Source organism: Streptopelia decaocto, assembly GCF_964273445.1.
Source record: "Streptopelia decaocto genome assembly, chromosome: 7".
NCBI classification, from domain to species: Eukaryota; Metazoa; Chordata; class Aves; order Columbiformes; family Columbidae; genus Streptopelia; species Streptopelia decaocto.
Window position 1 is genome coordinate 40,611,519 of NC_138661.1, and position 26,398 is coordinate 40,637,916.

A 26,398-nucleotide genomic window follows, 5' to 3' on the forward strand; every position below is an offset into this window, starting at 1 on the left:
CATTCTTTTTCACTGAGGATGTATCTACTGTTAGGAAAGTTAAGTGTTGGGGCTTAACAGATTGAGTTTCAGGTTTCTCTGGAGGGAGATGCTTCCAAGTGTTGTTCAGCAGCATTGCTGCAACTTCAGTTCTGTAGTTTCTTTGGACACAAGTTTTTTTGGTTTTTCGGTGTTGTTTTTGTGACAAACCTATCCTTGGCAACGACCCTCTCACTCCTATTGTCTGAGCCAGCTTCATGATGTGCTTGTTTTGTAGGAGGTGAGAATGAACCAGCCCACTCCTAGAGCAGTGTGCCAATACATAAAACAAATTAATATCTACTTCTGTGCACATTTCCACCTAACTCTAAGGGGAAATGCTAACATGCCTCCAACAGCAGTGGAGGCAGAGAAGAAGAAACAGTGTGGTTTTGAGAAGAACAGTGGGGCAGAACAGGGTGAAGACAGAAGATGGGTCCAGACTTCAGAAAGAAGGGTTTCCTGAATTAAGGAACTGGAGTTGTGTGCCTCTGTAGAATGAAAGAAGGAGCAAATAAAGAAAAAAAAATGACCTGCACACAGTTTGCCTGCTTTACAGCAGAAATGCAAGAGGCAAACACATAATGTTGAGATGTACCCAGCTGAGATGAGACAGCTTTAACACTGGCTCTGTGTGGCATACATTTCAGGCCAGGGCTGGAGAGTTTGCTTCCTCCTTGAAGGGCAGCGTTCTGCATCTGCTGCTTGATGCTGGGTTTCTCTTCTTGCTCCGCTTCTCACTGGATGATGCAGTGGATAACGTCATGGCAGCATCTGTTGGTGCTCTCCGGGCTCTGCTGGTGTCACTTGATGATGAGGTGAGACAATCATTACGTGCCTGGGTTTGATTTCATGCTGAGCTGTTTACGGGAATCAGAATGAGAAGATGTGGTAAGTAGCTTGAACAAAGGCTTGCTGGATGGGTTAGCTTAATGATCAATAGAACACCATTGCTGTGTTTTGGGACAGACAAGAGAGTGTGTTATCCCAGTTTGAGAGTCTCAGATGTCTTTTCTCCTGTTTGAACTACATGTGCCCCATGATTAAATTCAGTGCAGACTGCTGAGATTCTCTTCCTTTTGACATCTTTGCAATCTGGATCAGGCTACAACAAATGTATGTGTGCAATTTAGTTTTTCACTGTGGCCTCTTATGTGGTTGGCTTCTTGCGTTGTAGTTTTCCTGCTTCTGAACAGATTAAATACTCTCCCTGCATTCCCTTATACCTCATAATGATGCTGTTTTCTTTTTTTTCTCATTGTCTGTTTTCTGCTGTTCTAATGTGCTTCTCTTACACTGACTAATACCTGTTTTCACCTTCTCATGTGTCTTTTTTTCTCCTTGATGCTTTTTCTTCCGTTAGAAGGTTGAAACCTCTTTTGGGTATTCAAAGATACTAGAGAGCCCTGAGCAACAAGGTTAAGATGTCTTCCTGGTTGGACAGAAGCAGCCCATTATAGGCAAAGTGTGCTGTGGACAGCGTTTCACGTTCCTTCTGTGAGAGCTGCTCCTCTGTCAGGCTGCAAAGGGGCTGGTGATAGAGTGGGTAGATCTCAACTTCTTCCAGGCCTTTAGAGCTATCCCTAGTGGGGAGGCAAGAGAAATGAAGGACTGGGTACTGGGTAGCATTCTCCACATCTTGGTCCTTTTCTAAGCTATGAATCTAATGATGTTCTGATAGATGAGTCCTGCCCACCCATGATTGGTAATTATTCTTATGAATCAACTTCTTAATGTGCTTTTCTTTCTTCTGATATTACTCTGGTTTATAACCGTCTGCAGTGCTCTGATGCTCAGATCAAAGCTTGTGGTATGACATCTCATACAAGTAGGGATTTCTGACTCTCGATGCCAAAAGCAACATTGTGCGTGTTGTGTCAGTCCATTTTCTCGTTTGGAGAGTCCTTCCCAGAGTCTCTTGCTGCTGAGTTTCAAAAGGTCTGTTGAGGGACAGAGCTGGAAGTCCAGCTTTTTGCTCCAGGATTCATAGGACAAATAGGCTTTATCTCCACTATAAACACAGAAGATCAACACACGTAAAAATCATGCTGTCTGAAGGTTTTGTTCATTGATCAGTGGCTATGGGAAGGAAGTACCTTTCTCACTTGTTTCCTTTGGAGACCCAGACATTCTGTCTTGTGCTTTTCCTTCTCTCAGTGGAAGGAAGGCTACAGTTCCAGGCTTGGTATTCCGGATGGACTCATAGCTTCAACCCTTAAAGTCAAGCCTTTTCTGACCGTGTCTTTCACTCACCAACTTTGTTTAATGTTGCACTTTTTTTTTGTTGTTGTTGTTAATGTCTGGTAATAACTTGTCCTTCCTTGGCACTTCATTGGAAATTTTTGAAGGCAGCTCAGGGTTTAGTTGAAGTCTACTACTTCTTTTTGCACTAAGTGTGATAGTTATTTCGGATTGCCAGTTCAGGAGATGGAAGTTTAAAGTAGTCATTAAGTAGTGCAAATGTTTGATTTGACTATCTTTTATATTCTAAAACATTTTGGGAGAAGTAGGTCTGCTATGGGAGCAATCCCCTCTCTGAAGAGTTGAAAGCTCACCTATTGCAACATCGTCCTAGGACCTGAGACTATCCGACTCCGTCATTAGCAGTGAAGAAAATAGGTTTTTTTAATTTGCTGAAGCTGCAGGGTGTTCGAAGAAAGGCCAAACAAACATGAACAGATACACCAGACAGTCTTTATTTTAATGTGCCAGTTTTTACATGATCATTCTGTATTATTTATGACCTGAGTTCCACACAGGTCCAGAAATGGGACTAGACCAAATAAATGCCGAATTTCAGGTTAACTTCTAGAACCTTCGTGGTTTATTTATTTTTATGTTAAACATTTTTCAGTTAAGCTGCATTTCTGTTACCTGTGTAGTGAATTTAATTCACCTGACAGTAATTGCTTTTTGTGGTTTCCCAAGGGTGTGTGGGTCATAGGTTGAAGTCAGTTGCCTGAAAAAGCATTACATTCTGCCTGTACATGTTTAGAATACCCTTTCTTGTGTTCCTGTTTTTCTGGGGTGAGGTGGGAATAAAAAAAAAAAAGCATTCTGTAATCAAAAGCATCCTTGAAAATGTTTTGTCTTCTATGATTTCTTTGTGAGAGTCTTATTTTATGTGCTTTTACTCTCCTTATAGAAATATCTTGATTGGACTTTTTCATGGTACCAAGGGATGGCTGCATTCCCCTTTGTCCCCAACAATGAGGAGGAAGAAGAGGATGAAGATGAAGAATTAAATGGAACAGAGAAGTCTCAAGACAAAAAATTAAAGGATGAAAACAAGCCAGATCCAGATGTGGCCCGATATGATGTTGTAAAGGTAAGCACAGAGCTAGACCTGAAATCTTTTTAGGAAAATAGGCTCTGCACAGTGTCTGTGTGTGTGCTCTTGAAGCATCGGTCCTCCTGTGTATGCCTTTAAGAACATTCTGAACAAGAATTAGAACTCTTCCCTGGCTGTTGGTGTTATGTTTCTGTTGTATATTACCAGGAGTGTAGTTTTATTGATCTCTAAAAATGTTGAAACTTGACCTGTGTGATTTCAGTATCATTAAGTATTTAAAACTTCATCCAGGGAAATTGGCAACAAGTACACTGCTGACCTTTTAAGGTGTGCTTGAAGGCTGCACACAGGCATGATTTTCAAGCTCACTTACTTGAGCTAAAAGCGAAAAGGTTCTAGACACTATTAAAGTGTCTGTATACACTTTTGTAAAGTTAAACATGAGCATTACAGCTAGATAGTTCAGAACTAGTTAGATTTGTACAATGACTTTATTTTTGTAATTGACAAAAGCTGGCTACTTAGCACTTCCCTAATTTCATTCTTCATATTTGCATTTCTTAGGTAGAGTTAGAGCATTTGGAAGGAATTCCTCACATATTTAAGCCTAATCCCACATTAGTGATAGGAGACCTAAAACCAGAAATCTTTATCACAAACCCTGGTGGAGCTCATGTGACTCTCTTGCCTGCTGCAATCATTAAAACGTGTGATCACATCACTTGATCTGTGTGCTTGAGCCCATTTGAATGACCCTGGTTAAAAGCTTCACTGGGAATATGAATTGCTGTACTTGGGCATCTGGTCTCATTTAGAGGCTTCATGATTTGTGAGGTGGACTGCGAACTGGCTGAAGGAAAGAACCCAGAGAGTCGTGGTCAATGGGGCATTGTCCAGGGGAGGCCTGTATCTAGCGGAGTGCCTCAAGGGTCAGTACTGGGGCCTATATTATTCCGTATATTCCTCAATGATTTGGATGAGGGAATAGAGTGTACTATCAGCAAGTTTGCAGATGACACCGAGCTGGGAGGAGTGGCTAACACGCCAGAAGGCTGTGCTGCCATCCAGCGAGACCTGGACAGGCTGGAGAGTTGGGCGGGGACAAATTTAATGAAATATAACAAGGGCAAGTGTAGAGTCTTGCATCTGGGCAGAAACAATCCCAGGTTCCAGTATAAGTTGGGGAATGACCTATTAGAGAGCAGTGTAGGGGAAAGGGACCTGGGGGTCCTGGTGGACAGCAGGATGACCATGAGCCAGCACTGGGCCCTTGTGGCCAAGAAGGCCAATGGCATCCTGGGGCGTATTAGAAGGGGGGTGGTTAGTAGGTTCAGCGAGGTTCTCCTTCCCCTCTACTCTGCCCTGGTGAGACCACATCTAGAATATTGTGTCCATTTCTGGGCCCCTCAGTTCAAGAAGGACAGGGAACTGCTGGAGAGAGTCCAGCGTAGGGCAACAAAGATGATGAAGGGAGTGGAGCATCTCCCGTATGAGGAAAGGCTGAGGGAGCTGGGTCTCTTTAGCTTGGAGAAGAGGAGACTGAGGGGTGACCTCATTAATGTTTACAAATATGTGAAGAGTGGGTGTCATGAGGATGGAGCCAGGCTCTTCTCAGTGACAACTAATGGTAGGATAAGGGGTAATGGGTTCAAACTGGAACACAAGAGGTTCCACTTGAATGTGAGAAGAAACTTCTTCTCAGTGAGGGTGACAGACACTGGAACAGGCTGCCCAGGGAGGTTGTGGAGTCTCCTTCTCTGGAGACATTCAAAACCTGCCTGGACACATTTCTGTGTAGCCTCATCTAGGTGTTCCTGCTTCAGCAGGGGCATTGGACTAGATGATCTTTTGAGGTCCCTTCCAATCTCTAACATTCTGTCATTCTGTGACATTCTGTGATTCCATGATTTCAGATGTATTCTACTAGGTGACACTGTTTAAAAAGCTTAACAAAAGAGTTGCAGACAGAAGAGATCAGATCAGTTTGTGATTCTGGAAACAGTTGCCTAGTTCAGCATAATAGATTTTAGCTTGTTCCAGGTGGCCCAAACTCAGCAGATATTTGTGATTAAAATTTTCCACTGTTACAGTTGGTGTGAAATTCCATTTCACACCTGCTTATTGGCTGTTAAAACCCAATTACTCCACACAGTTGGAAAAATGAGTATTTAAACTAGCATCTGAACTTAGGCCTAGAAATACAAGCTTGCTTGGCTGCAAGTTTTAAAAAGTATCAGTACTACAAACTCAGGTGTTGGGGAATTGCCTTTTCCCAGAACTAGGAATGCATAACGTTGTTGTTTAAACTGAAGGCTTGTTTCCTAGGACGACCACTGTTCATGGTCTTCTGCTCTGTGGGCCATAAAATAAAAATCACATAATTTCTCTGCATCTCTCTTCCTGCAAAATAAGATTGATGTCTGTTCTCTGCCTCTGTTAGCTTTCTCTGCTGTAACAGGTACTGCCAGACGGCGCTGCATTAGTTGGAGGTGGTGTCTGGCCAACATGATTCAAGGAGCATGAGAACCCTTTTCAGCCACTTTAGGATTTAGAAGTCTTCATAAGGAAGCTTGTTTTCCTATTCCCTGTTACTTACACTTTCATACTCTGGAAAACTCAAGTATCCAAACTGCACCAGTGGTCTGATTCAGAACAGAAGTTCAGTTGTTCCTGCTCTCCTGAGGTAGCTCTTGCTCATTTGGTAGCGTACTGGCAAATCCACAGAAACTTCTCTCTTTGTTTCCCCACTTGTAATTTTAAAGCCTTCTCTCTGCAGAAGATTCAATTGAATCTGCTTTTGTCTTCCAGCAGCTGCAGTGTTCAGAGAGCAATCGTTAAGAGTATAATGGACTTTCCAAATTTTTTTTTTTTCCTTTCAGGGACTTTTGAGGACACGGATCCAGCACCGGCTGAGGTACATCCTAGAGGTGGTGCGACCTGTTCCAACAGTAGTCCTGGATATACTGCACATCCTCACCCACATAGCAAGGCACTCCTCTGAAGCATGCAGCCAGGTAAATCTCCCATTGTGCGGGAGCTCCATTAATGGTAGAGAAAGGTTTGAAAAAAGGGAAGAAAGAGGCAGGTAAAGTTATGGCACAGAGATTAGACAAGCGTGTGTGTTTTGCATATCTGTGTAATTGCATAGTTAGTTATTTGTGGTGCTTGCTATTTCTCTGCAGCTGCTTGACTGTCCTCGGTTGGTTGAGACCATTGTCAGGGAATTCCTCCCTAGTCATTGGGATCCCCAAGTGGCTGAACCCGGGTGTTTACTTACCAGCCTCCATGGAGTTGCTTGTGCTGCTGCAATGAAGTTCATCAGAGTGTTGGCATCTGGAGGACGAAATGCAACAGCCAGACTGGTGAGTGATTCTCAGAAGAGCTTTCCTGATTACAAAGGCCTTTATTCTCTATGCCTTACTTTCTAAGTAAATGAAGAGGATTAATTGGAGTTGAATCTGAGGTGAAGCTGAAATAGTAATTGTGAAGAAGGTGCATATGTGTGTTTTGAAGGAATTGTTGACAGCATCACAATAATAATGCCTTCTGCTGTGTACCAGTAGAAGAGCTGTCTCAGGCTTGCCTCAGGCTTTTTTTTTATCTGATGCAGTTATGCAAAATCACATAGCACAGCTCAGTGATACTGAGCAACAGCAGCTGTTTAGAGCACACATTGGTGTGTGATACTCTGTACTCTCCTGTGTTCTGGTGATAGGCAGCTTAGGACTGTATAAACCGGAGATGTAATTGCTATCCTTGTGCTTTCCTGACATTCATTTGTCTTAATAACTCTGAGGTCACTTACCAGTATTTTTAACCCCTCTTATCTACTTCTGGACAGGTTTTCCACTTCAGAGATAATTGCATTCATTCGTATAGGTCATCACACTGGTGCTATAAATGTGTAACATCTATGAAGAGCAGCAGCCATTACAATGCAATGAGCACCTTGTAGGGTTTTTGGTTCAGTATTGTTAATAGCATCTAATAAATTACCATCCAGGAAATTGCTAATATCAGCAGAAGAACACCAGTCTGTACTATAAAATACATAGAATAATGTGCTGATAATGGATAGTGGGATATTTAAAGGCTGTTAAGTGGTACTAGGTACATAATAGAAAATCTCTGAATATTACTCTATTTCAGGCTTTGTATACTCCAGGTATGTCAAGGCATGCAAAAATTGCTTATGAGGTTCCTGCCACTCAGGCTTTGGTTCTGTTGAACTCTCAAATGGCCTGTTACAGGCACTTAAACATGGGAATGGAAGAGAATAAAAAAAACTAAATCAAAATCATCAATGTAGGAAATTATTTTAGCTAACAACAAAATTCTTCCATCTTCCTCCTCTGGAAGTAAATTTGACTTCGCCCCCTCTTCTGTAGGAGGGGTGTCAGAATTCATAGTTTGATTCATCAGCTCCTTTGCTTTCTTGCTAGTGTGCATTGATTTTCCTACAACGTGTCTCTAAAGCATTTGAATTTTAAATTATCTATAATATGTCCTCGTGTTGTGAAAAAAACATCGTTAGCTCATTTGTTTAGACAGAGTGCATACAACCTTTTGTATGTGTGGGAGAAGGAGAGAGAAGCTCCTTTTCATGGTTAAGCAAAAATACCCAGTTGTTGGGGAGGATAAAAATTATTTCTAGAGAACTGCAAATGAGTCATGTCATGCTTAATTCAATGCTAAAATAACCTCAGAACATTTCCAAGGCATCAAAATTCTATAATCTTATAAAATTAATAGGCAGGAGGTACCCTTTTTATAAAATAAACACAGAATTGTAGAAAGATTTAGATTGTAGGGCGTCTAAAAGCCATTTATTGTGACCTCTCAAAAAGAATATTGGCATCAATTCAGTACTTTTCTATACATTGTTTTTCATAAGATATATCTTTAAATGTAGTCTTGACTAATAGAGTTCTATTTATGACTGCTTAAAGAAGGATAATTATATTTCTTAAAAATCAGTTAAATGCTGCAGTGAACATCCAAAACAAGAGTGTGTGTGGGTTAGATAAAACCCTGTTGGGAATGATTTAAATGTAGTTGATTTGTGTTAGGAATGGATTAGGTAACACCTAGTCATCCCTTCCAGGAATATTTCTCTCCTAATAGCCATTGACCATCTATTGGTCCTTTGGAGTACGCTCCTTAAGATTACACAAGATAAAGACAGATTTGAACAGTGCAAGAAGGTTAGAATGAGCTGAATTGAAATCTGCAGCTCTTTTGGCGTGTCAGAGTGATGATCTAATGCTGCATGCAACTGCTGTCACTCATCTCTTTGTCTTTTTTGGTGTGCATTCTTGTTTGTTCCATTATTTTACAGCTTAATAAATTTGAATTGAAAAGCCGGTTAAGTCGATTTATAGCTGAAGACCCAGTGGATCTGCCCCTGCCTAGGGAAGAAGCTGTCAGGCTGAGCACGGAAGCCTTCCGGCTGTGGGCTGTGGCGGCTGCTTATGGTCAGGCCTGCGATCTCTACAGGTAGCGTCCAAAGCTGGAGAGCTGGGGGTGGAGGCACCACAGGGGAAATGGACGTCCTGTTCCAGAGGGGCAAATACAGGCATCTCCAGGCTCAGTCTCTACTCCCTTCAGGGAGTCTTGTCTCCCCTTCTCTGGCCTTTGCAGTAGAACTTACAGTTCCCTAAAGGTATTTGTGTTGAGGATCACCTTTTTTCTGGTTGTCCTTTATCTCCTGTGTTTAAGCACTGGTATTCTGTTGTTTCTTCTCTGAACTATGGGAAACCCCCCTAATGTTTTAGGGCTGCATCTTTTTCCTCTTGAAGGCATGAATAATATGTGCTTGTGTGACATCAAGACACATAGTTTGCAGCACACATAGGATTGAATCTGGTGTCCTAAAGGCAGACTGTGGGCAGCCATCACCAGCATGTGTGCCAAGTGAGGCAGGCTGGTGCAGACAAACTCTGCGTGCTGCCTCCTCTTTCACTTCAGTACAAGTTCTTGTGCTTGACTGTCAAGGTCTGCACTAGGATAAGTCTGACCTACTTCAAGCGTTAAATCATCTTCTTGTAATTGCACTGACTTGGAAGCACAGGGTTGGCTATAGAATTGCTCTGAAGAGGAGTAAAAGGGAGGCCAGTGTTAGGTTTCAGAAGGGACATTCTCTCTCTGCAATGGCATTTTGTGTTCTCCAGCCCAATCAGGTGTATTGGTTAATAAAAACTATATATAATTTTTAGCACTGTAAATAACGTTGAGGAAAGAGGAACAGCAGAAGATTCCTTAAATTTGCGTGATTATAACTGTGGATACTTTGAGAATTTGAGAACTAAGAAAGCAAGAAAAAAGTAGTTTTTCCAAGATATTATCAGAATGCTTGGAAGCAGAGTATTAGGTAGGTGCCATTCAGATTGATTTGGAATGACAGTATTCTTCCCTTGTCATCTTTTTTCCATGTCCATTTACTTTTGTTATTTTGATTGTGGTGATGGTTCTCAATCTTATTTTAGCAATCTTTATAAATATATGATGGGATGGTGTAAAGAAGATAGAGCTGGATTCTTCCAGTGGTATGAAGTGGAAGTACAAGAAGTAATGGGCACAAATGGAAATACAGAAAATTTCAATTGAGCGTAAGAAAAAATGTTACTGTGAAGGTAATCAAAGACTGGAGCGGGTTGCACAGGGAGATTGTAGACTCTTCGTTCTTGAAGATATTCCAGATCCATCTGGACAGGTTCCTGGGCAAACTTGCTCTATCTGGCCATGAAGTTGAACTATAAATGATCTCCAGAGACCCTTTCCAACCTAATTTCTTCTGTGATTCATACTATAGGGATCTCTACCCTGTGCTGGTGAGGATACTGCAGTCCCTGCCTGAATTGCTCAGCACTTGCCACGGGAACACCCCTATGGTTGAGTTGTCTGTCCAGCGAGCTACAGCGGTGGTTACTCTGCTGACACATGTGACGCAGACAGCAGGCTGCACGGCAGAGCTGCAAGCCAAGCTGAGCAGGTGGGCCCCCCTCTGTCACCAGTTCTGCATATCTGAGTAGTTTGCATCTTGCCTTCCTTTTCTTTGGTTTGGAGACCTGGCTATCACCTTTTTTTTTTTTTTTTCCCTTCATTTTAAATGATTTACTGTCCCACGTGTGAATCCCTGCATAGTGGGGTGTGTTGCCTCTGACACAGGGTCAGAAGGCATGTCTAGTCTGACAGCTGTCTACGTACTAGCCTGGTAAGAGGCAGAAGTAAAAATGTGCATTCAGCTATGGGGCAGAAGAGCAGTGTTAGCCAAATGCTCTGCTGAAAGGAGCTGGGAAGTTCATTTAACCTTCCTTATGGGGAGAAGAAAGTAACCTCCCTGAGGAACGGAGGAAAGAACCTCTATGCAGAGACCAAGATGGGTCAGAATTAAGAGGTTGGTTGTTTTGATAGGCACCAAAGCAGTAGCATTTGCTGTAGACACAGGTCCTGCTGGTGAAAAGCAAGAAACTTTAACTAAAGCTGGATATTGAGGTAGTGTGTCAGATAAAACAGAATATTGCAGGTTGAGAAACTTCAGCTTTCATGAGTAGATTCTGCATTCATCCTTTCTGCCTGGATTGATTTGGTCTGGTCTGTGGGAATGTGCAAAGACTGTTTTCCCCTGGTGGCTGTTGACAGGTATTGCCTTCTAGACTAAATGCAGCCTGAAATCTTGCTATTAAAAATGGTGATTTAGAGAGAGAATTGTTTCTGAGGCATGTTGGCTATCCTGTGTCATTGGTCCATTGTGTTTCAGTAATACCTCTGAAGATGGTGAACAGATTCCACCTCCTCCAGTGGCATGGAATCAAGTGTCAGGCCTACAGCCCTTCATTGAGACGGGTCTGAAAAAAATCCTTCAGGAGATATCCCAGACAGAAACTTGGCAAACTCTCCAGCCTCTGACCACAGCTTATATGATCTATTTGGGAGTTTATTACAGTGCTTGCAGCCAACAGGTAGGACCTGAAAATGCAGAACGTCTTTTCATCTCACCAGCATCAGCTTGTGTGTTACCTCTGAAAACCTGAACTTACAGGCAGTACTGAAAGAGACAGACATTGAAGCATCAAGCTGAGGACTAGATTTTGTTGACCACAGCTCATATCTAGGCTGCATGGCATTTGGGGTCAGATAGGTCTGCTGATCCTTCATGTTAGCAGTGCCAAATATAATTGTCTTCCTTTCTTCCTTTGGGCTCAGAGTCTTGATCAGGGTACGTGATAGTGTTGCGACTGTTCTGATTTACTGCAGAGATCCAAAGCACAAAGCAAATATGACCTAATTTGGTTTGGCAGTCCTTTCTCCTTGTGGGCTAAATCAAATTGCACGTTTTTGCATTTGCTGCGGTCTGAGAGCTTACATGTGAACAATGACACTGCAATGATCTGGCTGGAAGGGTTTGAGCATTGAGGGTCATGCCATACAAACTTCAGACAGGAAACAATAAAGATAAATTTATTTGCTGCCCCACTGACATTCAAGGTCAAATTCTGTAACCCAGTTACAGTTGTATTACGTGACCATCTTCTAAAGTGAGTTTTCTAAAGGTGGCACATCAGTGTGATACTATTGAAGAAAAACATCATGTACTTCAGCTACGTTAAAGAGTCATGTTCTAAATATAAATGCAAGTTTCCCCTTGGCTGCCCAGCTGACATGCCTGAGTTTTGACCTGGGAGAGCTGGTTTTGGGGTGTGGGGGTAATTTAATGGCTGCAGTTATTCACACTTCTGCAACTCCTCTGCAACTTGCCCAAAGCAACTGAGTTTGTTAGTTGTGGCCGTGGTAGAAACCACCATTATCTTTCGAAGATGTCTTCAGTGCCCCAAAGGTTGGTCTTCATTTGCTGTCTTTAAGGCCTGAGCATTAGAGGATGAGGATAACCAAGAGGTTAATACTCCTTTTCAACCTTTATAGATATTGCAGAAGAGTGGCTGACAAAATAATTTCTTAAGTCCTTGAACTATGACAGAAGATTTTTTTCATTTCCACGTAAAAAAAAAGCTCAATCATCTACCTGTGGTTAGCTAATCTGGTTAAAATTTAAAAATAGAACTGCATGTAGCACATTTGAATGGACTAGTGCAAATAAAATCAACTTGTATAGTAACTAGATGAGTGTATACTGGGACCTTCTTGGAATATTTTTGTGAGATGACTAAGAACTAAGGTTAACATATTCATGTAGATTTTACTGATTTCTGGAAGGGAATTTCACCGTGGGTAAAATTAGATTTTATTTTATAGAAACGAATATTTCTGTATCCTAAAGCATTCTAACGAAGGGAAAGAACATTAAAATTTGCCAGCATGTTCCTTCAACCTGGAATATTGCTTACTAGGGTTGGAAGAATTTGGATGGTTCTCTAAAACCCACAGATCCTGCTCTGTGCAGTGTTCATCCACAGTCATGCTTCAATGGGTAGGTCAATCACACTTTGTGCAGTTGATATATCTATCTATCTATATATATATATTTTTTTTTTTTTAATATATAATTTTGTTTTGGAGACACTCATGGTGCCACTCAGTTTTCTCAAGGTAGTTCTGATCACCTTTGTGTCATCTTCAATTTAAAAGGAAAGATCAGCATGTAGCTGGTATGGGGAAGGGGGTTTAGCCACTTTGGGAAAGTTTTCATATAGAGAATCTTGATCCCAAGGATCCCATACCTTATTTCCAGACAATTACAAAATCTCTCTGATAATTTTAATACTAGAGTATAAGAACACCGTGAAGTCTGGCAGTGGGGCCAGCTCTAACCTGGAGCAGTACCACTATGTAGATTATGTGGTCTGGGAAAAAGATAATAAACACAGAGAAAGCAATGAAATCAACCTTTCTTTTTGCCCTCACTGGAATGCCTTCATTTCCATCTTTTCTTGTCTTTCTCCATGTCACCTGCAGCCATCAGTCAATCCAGTTGACTACTTAGAGGAACTGGAACGTTTGACCTCTGAGGTGCTGCAGCCCCTTCTCAGCCAGCCAGCCATACACAGCATGTGGGACTTGCTCAGGTAAAATAATTTCACCGCTAAGATGCTGTTGCCAGACACTAAAGGAGCCTCATTTCTGTACTGTGTGGCAGTTTTCCATCTCCCATTTCTTTCCCCTGTACATATGTGCCCTGTATGTGTGAATTAGAGTGTAGCAGGGCTCTGTCTGCACCCTGCTTTGTCCTCTCTCCCCTCAGAGCAAATAGCACGATGGCTGCAGAGGTTCTCCAGTTCTTCCTTTCCTACTAGTTCTGCTGCATGGTTTATATCTTTTCCCTTCCCTGTACCTGTGTTTTTTTCATATCAATTTCAGATTGATTTTAGTCACTCTTGGCTTTGATTCTTCTTTGGTTTCATGGGTTTAAAAAAAAGTAACATCGAGTCCCTCTTCCATTGAGGAAGTGAGTGTGTATGTACATGTACCATTTATGTGCTCTGTGTGATGCTGCCTATATAAAATGACTTAAACTAGACTCTCATCTTTAAGCTCCTGCAGAGCTTCACTAAGGCCTTGAAAGCCCCTGCAGGAAAGTGAAAGGCCATATACCAAACGGTTCTTTCAGACGTTTGGATAACATAAGCATTGTGTTGGGCTCTGGGGGTTGTTCAGCACTGCAGATACTCATCTTTGCTGTAGAGGGAGCTTCGCTACTAGCCTGTGATCAATCCTCTGGAGAAAGCAGAACCTAAAAGGCCTAACTTGTGGTCAGGGAGACAGCCTGCTGCTTCTGAGAACATTTGATATAAGGGCCCTTGAAATCTTTGGGTTTAAGTGGTATTTTAATGGTCACCAAACAATTTGGCCCATGTTCTTTCATGACTGAGAACTGAAGTCTGAAGCTCTTAGCACTAAAGGTTCCAACACAAGGACACTCATTAGACCCTTTCCGGCCTGTCACTGAGGTCTGAAAACAGCGGGTTTGGTCAAACTGTAAAAGCCCATCAGCAAGAATTCTCCTAAGCTGATCTTAATGTTGGCTGGTAAAAATGAAGAGTCAACTAATCTCTGCCTTAATATTTTGGCAATCTCGTCTAAGCATTCTGGGCAGGTTAGGGCCAGGAGTTCATGGTGCTCTGTGAGCCCCAGATGTGTTGATGCATCTCCTACAAGGTAATGCCAGTGGAACGAGTTGCAATGCAATGGTCATTCTTCCTTTTACTGGTCTTGCCTGTAGAGACATGGTGTGTTTCATGTGGACCCCGTAAGCACTGCTGGTATGGAAAGTTCTAGTTTTGCCCACAAAAAGCACACACACCAAGAGTGGTGTGCATGGTCATTGGCACATACATTAAAGCTAGGTTCTTTCTGAATAGACTTTAAAATTATGCATTTCATGAGTATGTAAGTAGCAGCATTTTTGCAATGTCCATTTTAGGTATAAGCTGGCCTTTTGGCTTTGCCTGACAATTATTATTGAAATGTCTTGCCTGTGTGGACAGCTTTATTAGCCTGGTTTATGTATGTACATGGGGAAGTGTGTATTTTTTTTTTTTTTTTTTTCAATCAAAGGCTTAATGCTTTCAAATGTTTGACATCAGAGGTGCATCACTGCCTCAGTATTTCTGCATGTCATGAACAATTTAGCTGAAGATGCAAGTTCATGACAATTCACTGGTAGTAGCTTGTGTGGTGACTGTATTTACTTGACCAAATGTGATACTGTTTTTTTTTTTTCTTTCACAGTCTTCAGGGCTTCCATTTTACTGCGTTGTGTGGCACAGTTCAGATAGTAACATTCCTACAAGACTATTCTTCAGCAGTGTAAGTGCTTTTGACCTGACACCTCTCTTTATCTATTCACACAGGCCATGTTCTGCTTTGTGCAACCCTCTGTCCTGTTCCCCAGCACCAGAATCTGTCTTCAGCATTGCGTCTCTGAGTTGCGCTGGAGGCAAACCTCCTCTAAGCCTGGTTGGCTCCAAGTCACCTTTCCCCTTCCTCACTGCCCTCCTGTTTCTCATCAGTAGCATCACTCACATTCACAAAGGCCTGAGCAGCAAGGTGAGAACAGACTTTTTCACTGTAAGTTCAAGGTGAATTATGATATACTTGTGAGGGAGGTTCATATTTGTATCTTTCCAGGCTTAAGAGTCATGTTAGTAGGACTAAAAAGAAATTGTCATGTATTTTCATTTTAAAAATATCAAAATACTATAGAGAGAAATACCCCAACTTTTAGAACAGGTGGGATGAGGATTTGAAAAGTATCTTCTGTCTTCGAATTCCAATATCCAGTTGACACTGGGAAGCTGGATTTATAGAACAGGTGATGTATGATGATGACGTTTAAAGGATGGATTTATAGAGAGCATTGAGAAGAGTGAAATAACTGTTTGGCTAAGTGCAATAAACTAGCTGAGTGTCAGAGGAGCAAAGGAATGATTGAAGGGTATATAACAAAAAATTGAATAAAATTAAACAGAATGAGTGCTGCAGTAGCTGAAGAGGTTTTTTTTCACTTCTGGTTGTCCTGAGTTTTTGGAATCAGAGAGTCATGGAAGATTGCAAACTGTGAAGAGGAAGTGGCAGAGCCCTTGAGAGATGGAGTACTTAGCATAAGCTTTCTCAGAGCCTTCGATAGTCCCCTTATGTTGAATTAGCTAACCAATAACTAGTAGGAGTATCTGGCCAGATGAGAGAGAAATGTCTTAAGCCACTGACCAGACTTCTGCTTCACAAAGCACTATGGAATATATAGGCAGTGACTATTGGTTACCTGCAGTGGGGGGTGATCATGATGGATGCAGGTGAGCCCTGAGGCAGAAAAGCAGATATTTATCAGGCTATTTTAAATACCCCTTTTGGAGTAGTCAACAGGAATTCTCATGTGAAAGGGTAGGGGGTAGTCCTTGGAGAGGGCTATATTTTACTTTCCTCCAAGCGTGGACTTAGTAGTATTTGTCTCCACTTCTGATTCCTTTGTAGTACACCTCTGTGCTGGGCATCACAAGCTTGAAGGATTATCTGCATCAGAGCTGCCAGAACGGTCTTCCCTCTGTAACACCCTCATCTGCGTGGATCCTGCGCCACGAGTATCACCTGCAGTACTTTGTGTTAACATTGGCTTGGAGAATGGTATCTTTATTAGTCCTTTATTAGTCTTTACACTTCTTTCACCCGAGGAATTGATTCGCACTGGCCTCTCTACCTTGGTGTGTCAGACTGGCAGCTTGTCTTTGCATCCGTCATCTTTCTTATCTCTGACTTGGGTCTGGTGATTCTTCAGCTGTCTTTTATGCCCCATTAGCAAATAATATCTTTACAGTTACTGATGTGGGGATGTAGATCCAAAATACTTTGGCAAAATTATATTTCTGCCTGTCTTTGGGATAGAGTGAGAACAAAGTTTTCAGTTGTGCTGCTAAAAAAGATATCTCACTATTCAAGATAATCAGGGGGAAGCAGAAAGATCTCAGTATGGACACTGACTGTTCTGGCAATCTGCCTCAGTCTCTGACTTTCCAGTGAGATCTGTATCTCTGTTGAACTTCCTGTCCTTGTTGATTGCCTTGACAAATAGTACAGTGCTTTTACCTGTTGTTTTGTTTCCTGTACAGGCAGGCACTTGTCCGGATTACGCCCAGCATGCCTCACTCCATCACTGTGTTGCCATGGCATTGCTAAGCCGGCTATTGCCAGGGAGTGAGCATCTGGCTCACGAGGTCCTACTGGATCTGGCCTTTAATCCAGAGTTTCTTCCGTAAGCTTTGAATTTTTTCCTTTCTGTAGTCTGGAACATGGGTATACTTGGGAAAATTGAAAAAGGTCACATTGGCACTGCAGTTTTGTCATAACTTTTGGCTTTTAATAGGGCCTGTATTCAAACTTTAGTTACTCATTGGCATATTCTCCAGTCATGGAGCCGTCTAATCAGACAAGCAGTGCAGTTGCAGATTTCTCTCCAGTGTACCAATGTTGAGAAATGTGACTAGTTTCTTCTGATCGCCTCTGTGGTAAGATTTGTGCAATTCCTGATAACACTGATTCTCACTGAGACCCAGCATCTGCCATCCTGAGAGTAGTGGGTCTAGAAGATACATGGGAATTTGATGTAGCCTGAAAAGCTTATTAAGTCTTCCTCAAACCCTTATTATACAAGTTCTTATGCAAATTTTTCCTCATTTGACAACTGTGATGTCTTCCACCTCGCACCAGAAGAAATCATGAGCGTCTCAAATGTGAAGCCTCCTATGTCTGTTCAAGAAAATGGTAGCAGTTTATCTTGTTCATCACAATCTCTCTGAAATTTGTCATGGTGCATCCCTGTAGGAGGTTGGACCAGGGTGTTGCAAGGAGATACTATAGTTTTCCAGAAATAAGGACATTTCTGTGTTGTTTTGTTTTTGTGTTTTTTTTGTTCACCAACTCTGCTATAGTGCTGCCATTTCATGAGAATTTGGCAAGTAATCTGATACCATGACCAGTCTCTGGTCTGAGATTTGACAGAGATACCCCCAATTTCTTACTACTGGTCTGTATGGTTCCCTTGACCTTGCCACTACCAGCTGCAAAGATACTCTTTCAAGAATTGTCTCATTGATTCATGTAGGCCTATATGATATGTGGTATTTCATCTCAGCACCCTGACAGCTGTATTGGTATAATAAGCAGACTGCCTCTCTGGACAGGTTGCAGCCTTCACACCAGACTGCTGGCGTGTGGAGTTTTTTTGCGGCAAGGCCTTAGTGTTGCTAACTCCAAGTGTAGTTCTGTGAATTTCCTGTAAATGCCAAGGTAGCTGATGCTTTACTGGCACTCAGAATTATCACAGCTGAATGCTGTACAAAGTTTTGTGAGTGCTGCACATATACCATGCTCCCTGATCCGGGAAGACTGTAGAGATTAATTTCTGTGGTGTTATGTTTGTTTGGTGTATTGTAGTAGTGTTTTGTTTTGGGTTTTTTTTGTCTCTTAAACTGATGTTTGTCTTTATCTTACAGTGAAGGGAAAGCTGGAGGGCCAGAAGCAGCTGACTTCTCCGATATCCTGCATCTGGGTACCAGTGCCAAACTGGCACAGCCTGGCTCTGCGGCAGCCTTTTTTCCAAAGGCTACTCGTGGTGCCCTGCTGAGAGAATCATACCAGAATCTGCCTTTCATCCGTTCCTGCTACCTTTCTCATTTTGTCCACTTGCAGCCTACCCTTACACGTTCCAAAGCATCCTACCAAGGACGGAATTACCTCATCCAGTCCATGTTGCTTCCTGAGGTCAAAGGGCCCATCCTGCCTTCAGACTGGCCGTTCTTTCCGCTTATCAGCCTCTACAACAAAGTGACTAATGCAGAGACACGTGGGGCTGTACTGAACTCTCTCCCACTTGATCTTGTCAACACTGTGACCTGGAACCTGCAGTGGGTCTTGTTACTGGAAACCTGGCGTGCTAAAACCCTTCAGAGCATCCCTACTGCTGCCAAACTCGCACGGCTTATGTGTGTCTTCCTCACAGGCGGTGACCTCTTTCTAGAAGCACCAATCCACAACTACACAGCTGCCCTTCTCTCTGTGTATTGCCAACCCAAGGCATTGGACTCCCTGAACTTGGATGGTCCTCTCCCTGGTTTGGCATCCTTCCACGATCTCTATATAAGTCTCCTGGAGCAGTTTGAAGGTGTCTCCTTTGGAGATCCACTCTTTGGAGTCTTCGTTCTTCTACCTCTACAGAAGCGTTTCAGTGTTCATCTGCGTCTCGCTGTTTTTGGGGAGCATACAAGTATCCTGCGGGCACTGGGAGTGCCGCTCCAGCAGGTAATCCTGGTTTATGGCACTTGCCTGTCACTGCATATTTCTCGGTTACTGGGCTCTTGCTTGTGCTTCTCCAACCTTGATTTGGGCATCCTCGCAGCACTTCCCTTTCTCCTGAGGGATGGAGTCTCTGAAGAACAGAGTCCAGCCCATGTAGGTGCAGGCCCTTGTCACATAATAATTTTCAGAAACCTGTTGAACTTTGTTTTGAGAGCAGATAGTGTGTATTTGTGGAGGGCAGGAGCTGTGAAATTGTTCAGTCTTCAGTGAAAACTGTCCCATACCCTGCTTGGTCTAATCATTGGAAACCATCTTCTAATTTATGGCCTATATGTATGAAGGGCTAGTGTACACCCCATGTTCTGCCAGCAATTACCTTTCTCTTAAATAAGTCTTTTTTTCACCTTGGTGAGAACCTTTTCCTTGCTCACTGCATGTTGTAAACCAGTCATTTTCCCTCTCAACCGTGTTTCCACATTTAGTTATAATGGAATCATGCTTTGCTGAGTAACTTGGCAAGAAACTTTGATCTGTCAAGTGCGGGACTGCATTTCTTTTGAATGAACAGTGCACAAGAGATGGATTTTAGATGGCTTTAAGTTCTGTGTCAGTTGACAGACAATACCTGATCTATCCTGAAGTTTGCTAATGCAAAGATAACCTTTCAGATTTTTTTTTCCAAACAACTCTGAACCAGCAGTTTACCGTTGTGTGGTTGCAGTACTTTTGCTCTAGTTGTAATAGCTCTGCGGCCAGTTTCTCTATATCATTATGGCCAGATGCGCCTTTCTTTCTTAAGCCAGGTAAGCCAAGATATTCTGACCTGTTCATTATGGTAAGCTCTCTGTTCTCTTGATGCTCCCAGTAGCCCTTCCCTGTCTATTTCAGTTCCACAAATAGATGTAGGGACAGAGCTGAAAACCATATTCCAGTTGATAGCCTTAATTCTACGTCACATGCTTTATCTTGTCTTGATCCCTCAACACCAGATCCCTCAGTACCATTGGAGTTGTGGCACACATTACAGTGAGAGCATTTCAAAGCAGGTTATTTTTCTTGTGCTTAGGAATTTTATAAATGCCAAGTACTTTGAACAATGTTCTCAGTGCAGTGTTGGTTGAAAACAAACCATGTGTTGGAAAATTTGAGCAAAACCACTTGAGGAGGTGTTGTTTTTCTGCATTTTTTCCCTTTTTGTCTTGAGTTAAAAATGCCCTAGTGGGCAGTAGGAATACCCTAGCGGGCAGACTGCTTTCTGAATTGAATAAAATCAATGATTGTCTTTAATTGTGCAAAGAAGATGCTTCAAAGTGAAATACGTAATTTTAGCCTAGAGAACTTACCTCAAAATTGAGAAGAATAAAAATTGGACTCCTGGAGAGGGGAAAAGCAAACAAAACCAAGTTGTTACTAAAAGCTTTTCTAACCTGTTTTTCGAAGCCAAACAGTGAAGTCAGAAAATGATGGAAACTTCACTTAACAGCAACATTAATTCTGGCACATATAACTGCTTTCCTTTTCTGGCTAAACGCATAGATCAGTGTGAACCTCTCTGGTACATCAGCAGGATGTGGTGCTGTTGAAAGTACTCTGTCTCCTCACTTTGAAACCACTCTTCCTACCTGTGCCAAAAAGCATCTGCAGTGATTTCACCAGTAAAATATCTCTCCCTAAAGTGAAGAGGTCTTGAGGATGCTTTGTCAAAGGCATGTCACATTAATCAGTGTGGGCTGTAACAACTCTGCTCCAAATAGGGGTCATGCCATCGAGGTACGTCAAGCTCCTGGAGAGTGTCCAGAGGAAGGCTACAAAGTTGGTGAAGGGTTTGGAGAGGAAGCTGTATGAGGAGCGGCTGAAGTCACTTGGTTTGTTCAGCCTGGAGGAGACTGAGAGGAGACCTCAGCATGTCTACAGCTTCCTCACAAGGGGAGGAGGAGGGGCAGGTGCCAAACTCTTCTCTGTAGTGACCAATGACAGAACCTGAGGGAATGGCAGGAAGATGTGCCAGGGAAGGTTTAGGTTGACCATTAGGAAAAGGTTCTTCACCCAGAGCAGTCACAGCCCCAAGCCTGACAGTGTTCAAGAAGAGACTGGACAACACCCTTAGACACATGGTGTGAACTGTGGGGTTGTCGTGTTCAGGGACAGAAGTTGGACTTGGTGATCTTTGTGGGTCCCTTGCAACTCAGGACATTCTATGATTCTATGTTATATGGAAGTGCACACACAAACAGCTGGGGAAGGACATCCTAGAGTAATGAACTTCCCCTCACTACTTAAACCCTGACAAGAATTGTAATGTTGCCTCTGGGTGGGTTTGTTGCAGTTTCCTGTGCCTCTTGAGCGATACACTTCCCCTCCTGAGGACAACTTGAACCTCCTGCGACTCTACTTCCGAACGCTGGTCACTGGTGCACTGTGCCACACCTGGTGCCCTGTTCTTTACGTGGTGGCCGTGGCTCATGTGAACAGCTTTATTTTCTCCCAAGACAGCACGATGCAGGTAGGTAATGGGTAGCAGAGCCTCAGGACTGGAAGCTTTGGGCTCTGCCATCTGCTCTTCCCAAGGGTCCATTGTGGCTTGTGGTGAATCACTGACCCTGGACAGCGGCTCTTGTTCATGATACCCTAAAACACTTGCATTAGTGGTAGCCAATCCTACATAAACCTTTGAAGCCAGAAACTATGTGGGCTATGATAGGGGAAGAATGAAGCGGAGCGGATGAGGGAGGTGATCAAGCAGAGAGAGCTTGTAATAGGTTTAACCTTTGCCTGGACCAATCTTAATGTGCAAAGTGATCTTTCACCTTGCTTGAATAACCAAGCAGAAGCCTTCCCATGGTCTTGGGTCCTCTAGCAGTGTTTACTTGTGCTAACACTTCACCTCTGACCTACAACTGCACCTGAAAGTTGGGAAGTCAGCTGAGTTTCAGGTCAGGAGAAGTATGAGAGAGGCAGTATCCAAGCAATAGCCATCTCAAGCCCTTTCTGATGGAACAACCTGCCCTTTGGAGCATCATCATAATGAGCAAAGCATCCTTCTGGAGTGCTGTGTGCACGTCAGCAAAGGTAGCGTCATGCCATATTAAGCAAAGCGTGTGTTTTGTTCCCAGGAGACTGATGCTGCTCGGAAAAGCATGCTGCGGAAGACGTGGCTGTTGGTGGATGAGGTAGGATCTGTAAAGTTCAGTCTGTGCCACTGGGACTTTTCAGACATGGTACTCCTACAGATTTACGTTTGGCTTTTGAAATTTGTGTTTTAACTACCTTGCTTATTTGAGAATAGGAGGGAATTAGCCGCAGGATTTTGACCTGGAATGGCTATAAATACTGTTATCCAGTTCTTGTAGTAATTGAACTCAAAGCACTGAGCCCATTGGAACCTAAATGAATCTTCTGTACTATATTTCTGTACCTCTTGGCCAAGCAGCATTATATCTGGATAGTGAGAGGTCCTAGAGGGTTGATTCTAACACAACTATGAATAAGTGGTCAGCAATGATCTCCCTTGACCCTTGGTTGGATGCTTCCCCCAAAAAGAACAAAACAAATGTAAAGTTTCTCTTTTTCTCGGGGAGCTTGCCAAAGTCTATCAGTTTTTTGACAGAGCTGGGTCATTTCGGCTTTTATGTTTAGCCTCCAGGCTAAATTCTTAGATCCCACTCAAAACCCTGTTTGGGTGTCTGTCAGGAAGGCATTGTGAGGGGTTGCGAAGGAAACAGTGGAGTTGTGTTCAGGAGAGGAAAGCTCATGCGAATCAAAAGCGAATTTTCCTGGCAGAAACTCACATCTTGTAGCTCTTCTATTGAAGATGATGCAATTAAATATGCAGGGTGTGATGTAATTGTACTATCTGGCAGGTCACTGTGTTGCGTTGGAAACAGGGCGGAAAAGATTAGATTATTTTCAGACATGCTTAATGGCTGCTGTTTGTTTCTTCAGACCTTGAAAAAGCACCTACTCTACTACAGGCTGCTGAATCCAGAGAGCCCTTTGGGGTTTGACCTCTATGAGCAGCTCCCTCCCATCCGACTGAAGTACCTGCAGACGGTGACACAGAAAGAAGATAAGGAGAATGCACCAGCACTAGTCTCATAGTGAAACACTGTGCAAGAAAACAGCCAGGGGGAAGAGTGGAAGAGCTTAGTTTATGCTTCACTGATGAAATGATGTGCTCTTCAGACAGTTTCAGTGTCTTGCCTGGACACTCTTGGCATCTTTGCAAAGTGAAGAACTAGTGGAATGCTCCCAGCACTGCAGAACGATGCACATCTTCTCAAGATATGGCAATGTGTGTGTGGCGTCTGTGATGAATGCTGGAGCATTTTCCTTAATTCTCTTTCAGGTTGTTCTGCTTATCCACAGAGAAGGTGAGAAATGTGTCTGAGAGGCACTGGACTGTTGAATAAACGGAAGGAAGTGGAAAAGCTATTTTGTTCAGTTAAGCTGGAGACTGTGGTTCTGCCTTCCCCAGATCTTGCCCTTGCTTTTTTTGTACCTTGAGTTTTGAATGATCCTTTCCCCACACTATCCCATGTAAATAAAATGACAATACAGCAGGGAAGAAGCTGATCCTGAGAGCTTTTCTTTTAAAAAAAAACATTTATACAAGCAGTTTCTCCAGGGCAGTGTTCTCTGCACACAGTTAGTCACACCGATGTGTGACCTCTAAGAAATAATAGTTCCTAGTGCAGTGGTGCAAACACTGGGTGGCTGTCTTTTGGATAGTTTCTAAACTTCTTTCTTTTCTCCCTTAATTTGGTTGCATGTATAACAAGAACAAAAATAATTTCTTTGCAGGGCAGGGTGCTTGGCAGTAACCAGTCCTCATTAGAGAAAAAAAAGTATCTGCTTGTTTAACTAGAATATGTATTGGTTGCCCTCTGAGAAGAGGGCAATGTAATTTAAATGTTAAAGTGGAGTTCGTAAGCTTAAACCTAATTTTAAATATGCACAATTTTATCCCATTTCTATATCCAAATTCTGTATTGCAGGTTCAGACACAAGAGCTATAAATAGAGTGCCCTAAAAGGCTCATCAGAAGTGCCAGGTCAAGTCCAGAATTTCCCCTAGGTGTGATCTCACCAGATGTTTTGTTTATATCCAATAATTTTTGTAGAACTACGGTCACTCTAGCAGGCTTTTGTTTGGAGAACTTATTTTCATGAACAAAACTTGTTAAAGTTATTTATTTTGTTTTGTTCTTATGAATAAATTCTTATGGAAGGTTCAGGGTGATGCCTGGCCTGAAGACCTAAACTTCTCTCTTTACCCATCGAACAGGCCAAGCTAGATTCCCTCCAGAGAAACCATACCTATAGTAACCTTGCTCCAGTGAATGTCCTGGTAAGAGTGTGAAACACTGTTAATAGACCAGCTTGTAATTGTTGAAATTGTTCCAGACAAGAAACAAATTCCAGCTAGCAACCTCATGGCTGTGGTGCTGTCTTTACATTAGCAGTTTTCTAAGTGTATCGGTCCCACTTCAGTTGCCAGAAAATATATCGTTTCATCTTTTACCCTGTTATTTCAGATAGGACAAGGGCAAAACTGATGTTTCATTTTAATATTTTTTTTTTTCATATTGTCCCTTCTGATCAATGATGCATAAAGTAACACACAGTGGTCAACATGCATTTTTTGTTGTCAGTTATTTTAAAAGTACTTGATGTGATTAAAAGTTTAATCAAAGGCATTCATGTTTCTATTCTGGTGAGAGCCCAGCAGTTGTCTTTCAAGAGCAATGGATGGTAAACCTCAAGGGCTCCTAGCTGCCCATTCAAGAGCAACCATCATAAAGGACTTTTTTCCTTTTCAGAGCTCCAGTGAGAAAAACTCTTCCAGTCCTTTCTGTGATGCAAATTTTAGTTTTGTAATGTGTAAATAAATATTTTTATAGCTCTCCAGGTGTTGTGTTTGGTGGTTTGTTGTTTGTTTGTTTGTTTATTTTTTTTAAGTATGAGATTGCTCTCCTTTAAATCTTTCTTGAGTTTGGGTAGTTCTGTTTGCAATTTGTCAGTCTCTTGGGAGGAAATGCACTAAGCTTTGGAACTCTGTAAGAGCAATTCAAGCCAAAAGCTTCATCCTGCTTTGGTGGGTTGGTAACACAGGCTACCAAATGCTGGGTGTGCTTGGGGAAGGTGCAGGGTGGGTGTTATGTGACTTGTCATCTGCCACAGGTAGGAAGACAGTAAAAAACTCCATGGATGGTGTTTGTAGATGATGAGAGATGAGAGGGATTTAATTTATTTCCTGAACTCTGAGAAGGAAAGGATCAGGCTTTTGCCTGATTCTCAAAAGTTCCCGGATGTTTCTCAGGCCATCAGAGCATGCCCAGAAAATACCTACATCTTTTGACATGAAATTCTGATGCAAGCATCAGCAGCAGTTCTCCAGGGCACCCTTGTGTGCAGGTAAGCTTTCAAAACTTTGGCTGTCACTTGGGATGGTACAGCAAGCCTAAGCTTGAATTTTTAAAGGCTTTGGGCAGCCTTGTACCAGATTTCCGTGCAGAACACTAGAGGGCATTGCTTTATCTAGTTTAAATGCAAATATTCTTGTCTTCAGTGCAATTGGGACCTCAAAGCAAAAAACAACCAATTCTTAAACCTGGCTTGAATTTTATGCACTTTTTTTTTTGGGGGGGGGGGGGGTTGCATATACTTTTGGAGAAGGTGTGGAGAATTAAATAATGTTAATGTGATTGGTTGCTAAGAATCATTTGGTGATTTGCCAGCAGGAGCATTTTGGAAAAACCCTGGTAGAGTGAATGGAAGCTTAAAACTTAAACTGAATGAGGTTTACGTGAAACAGGACCAAAATGTGCCAGTTCTCTGAATCCAATTTAATCCTGATCAGAGTAAGTGAGGAGATGAAGAAAATGAAAACTGTCCCAAAAATTGATGTGACTTCTTAACTCTTTATCAAAAGCTTAAGATTTCTTTGAGAAGAAAATAATTCTGCTGAAATAAGACCCACAAATACTTTTCTAGGGTACAAGCAGTTCTAACTCAGAACAGCTTATGTTATCTGATAACTCTGATCAGGAGACAATCCAACAACAACCAAATAAAAAAATCCCCACAGATACTATCTTTCCGTTCTTAAAAGTAAAAAAAGATTTATTCTGGTCCATAATAGCTAGAAAATACTTGGCTTCATTCAGGTTACTGATGCCATCCCAGGTAGGAACAGTGGGAATCTGCATTGGGACAAATTCAGCTGGCACTGTGCTGCAAGACAGCAATAATGCGGTTTTAAGAATGAGTGTCTGATTGGACTGGAGATGAGTTGAAGTTAATCCTTCTAGTATTGCTGTTGAGTTGGCAGGTAATATTGTGGGGC

At 42.3% G+C, this 26,398-nt stretch overlaps 1 protein-coding gene across 6 annotated transcripts in view; it reads left to right on the forward strand.

Moving 5' to 3' along the window:
- Positions 1 to 24,960, forward strand: part of RPAP1 (RNA polymerase II associated protein 1) — a 43,541-nt gene extending 18,581 nt beyond the window's left edge. For all 6 annotated transcript variants that reach the window (XM_082059638.1, XM_082059641.1, XM_082059640.1 and 3 more), the window contains 16 exons: positions 669 to 836; positions 3,164 to 3,346; positions 6,190 to 6,324; positions 6,493 to 6,672; positions 8,649 to 8,806; positions 10,122 to 10,301; positions 11,070 to 11,271; positions 13,223 to 13,332; positions 15,118 to 15,313; positions 16,238 to 16,387; positions 16,870 to 17,012; positions 18,253 to 19,057; positions 21,381 to 21,557; positions 22,168 to 22,224; positions 22,997 to 24,104; positions 24,143 to 24,960. In XM_082059638.1, coding sequence (XP_081915764.1) covers positions 669 to 836; positions 3,164 to 3,346; positions 6,190 to 6,324; positions 6,493 to 6,672; positions 8,649 to 8,806; positions 10,122 to 10,301; positions 11,070 to 11,271; positions 13,223 to 13,332; positions 15,118 to 15,313; positions 16,238 to 16,387; positions 16,870 to 17,012; positions 18,253 to 19,057; positions 21,381 to 21,557; positions 22,168 to 22,224; positions 22,997 to 23,152 — 3,000 coding nt within the window. In that variant the 3' untranslated portion in view covers positions 23,153 to 24,104; positions 24,143 to 24,960. The remainder of the gene's footprint in view (positions 1 to 668; positions 837 to 3,163; positions 3,347 to 6,189; positions 6,325 to 6,492; positions 6,673 to 8,648; positions 8,807 to 10,121; positions 10,302 to 11,069; positions 11,272 to 13,222; positions 13,333 to 15,117; positions 15,314 to 16,237; positions 16,388 to 16,869; positions 17,013 to 18,252; positions 19,058 to 21,380; positions 21,558 to 22,167; positions 22,225 to 22,996; positions 24,105 to 24,142) is intronic.
- Positions 24,961 to 26,398: the final 1,438 nt, after the last annotated feature.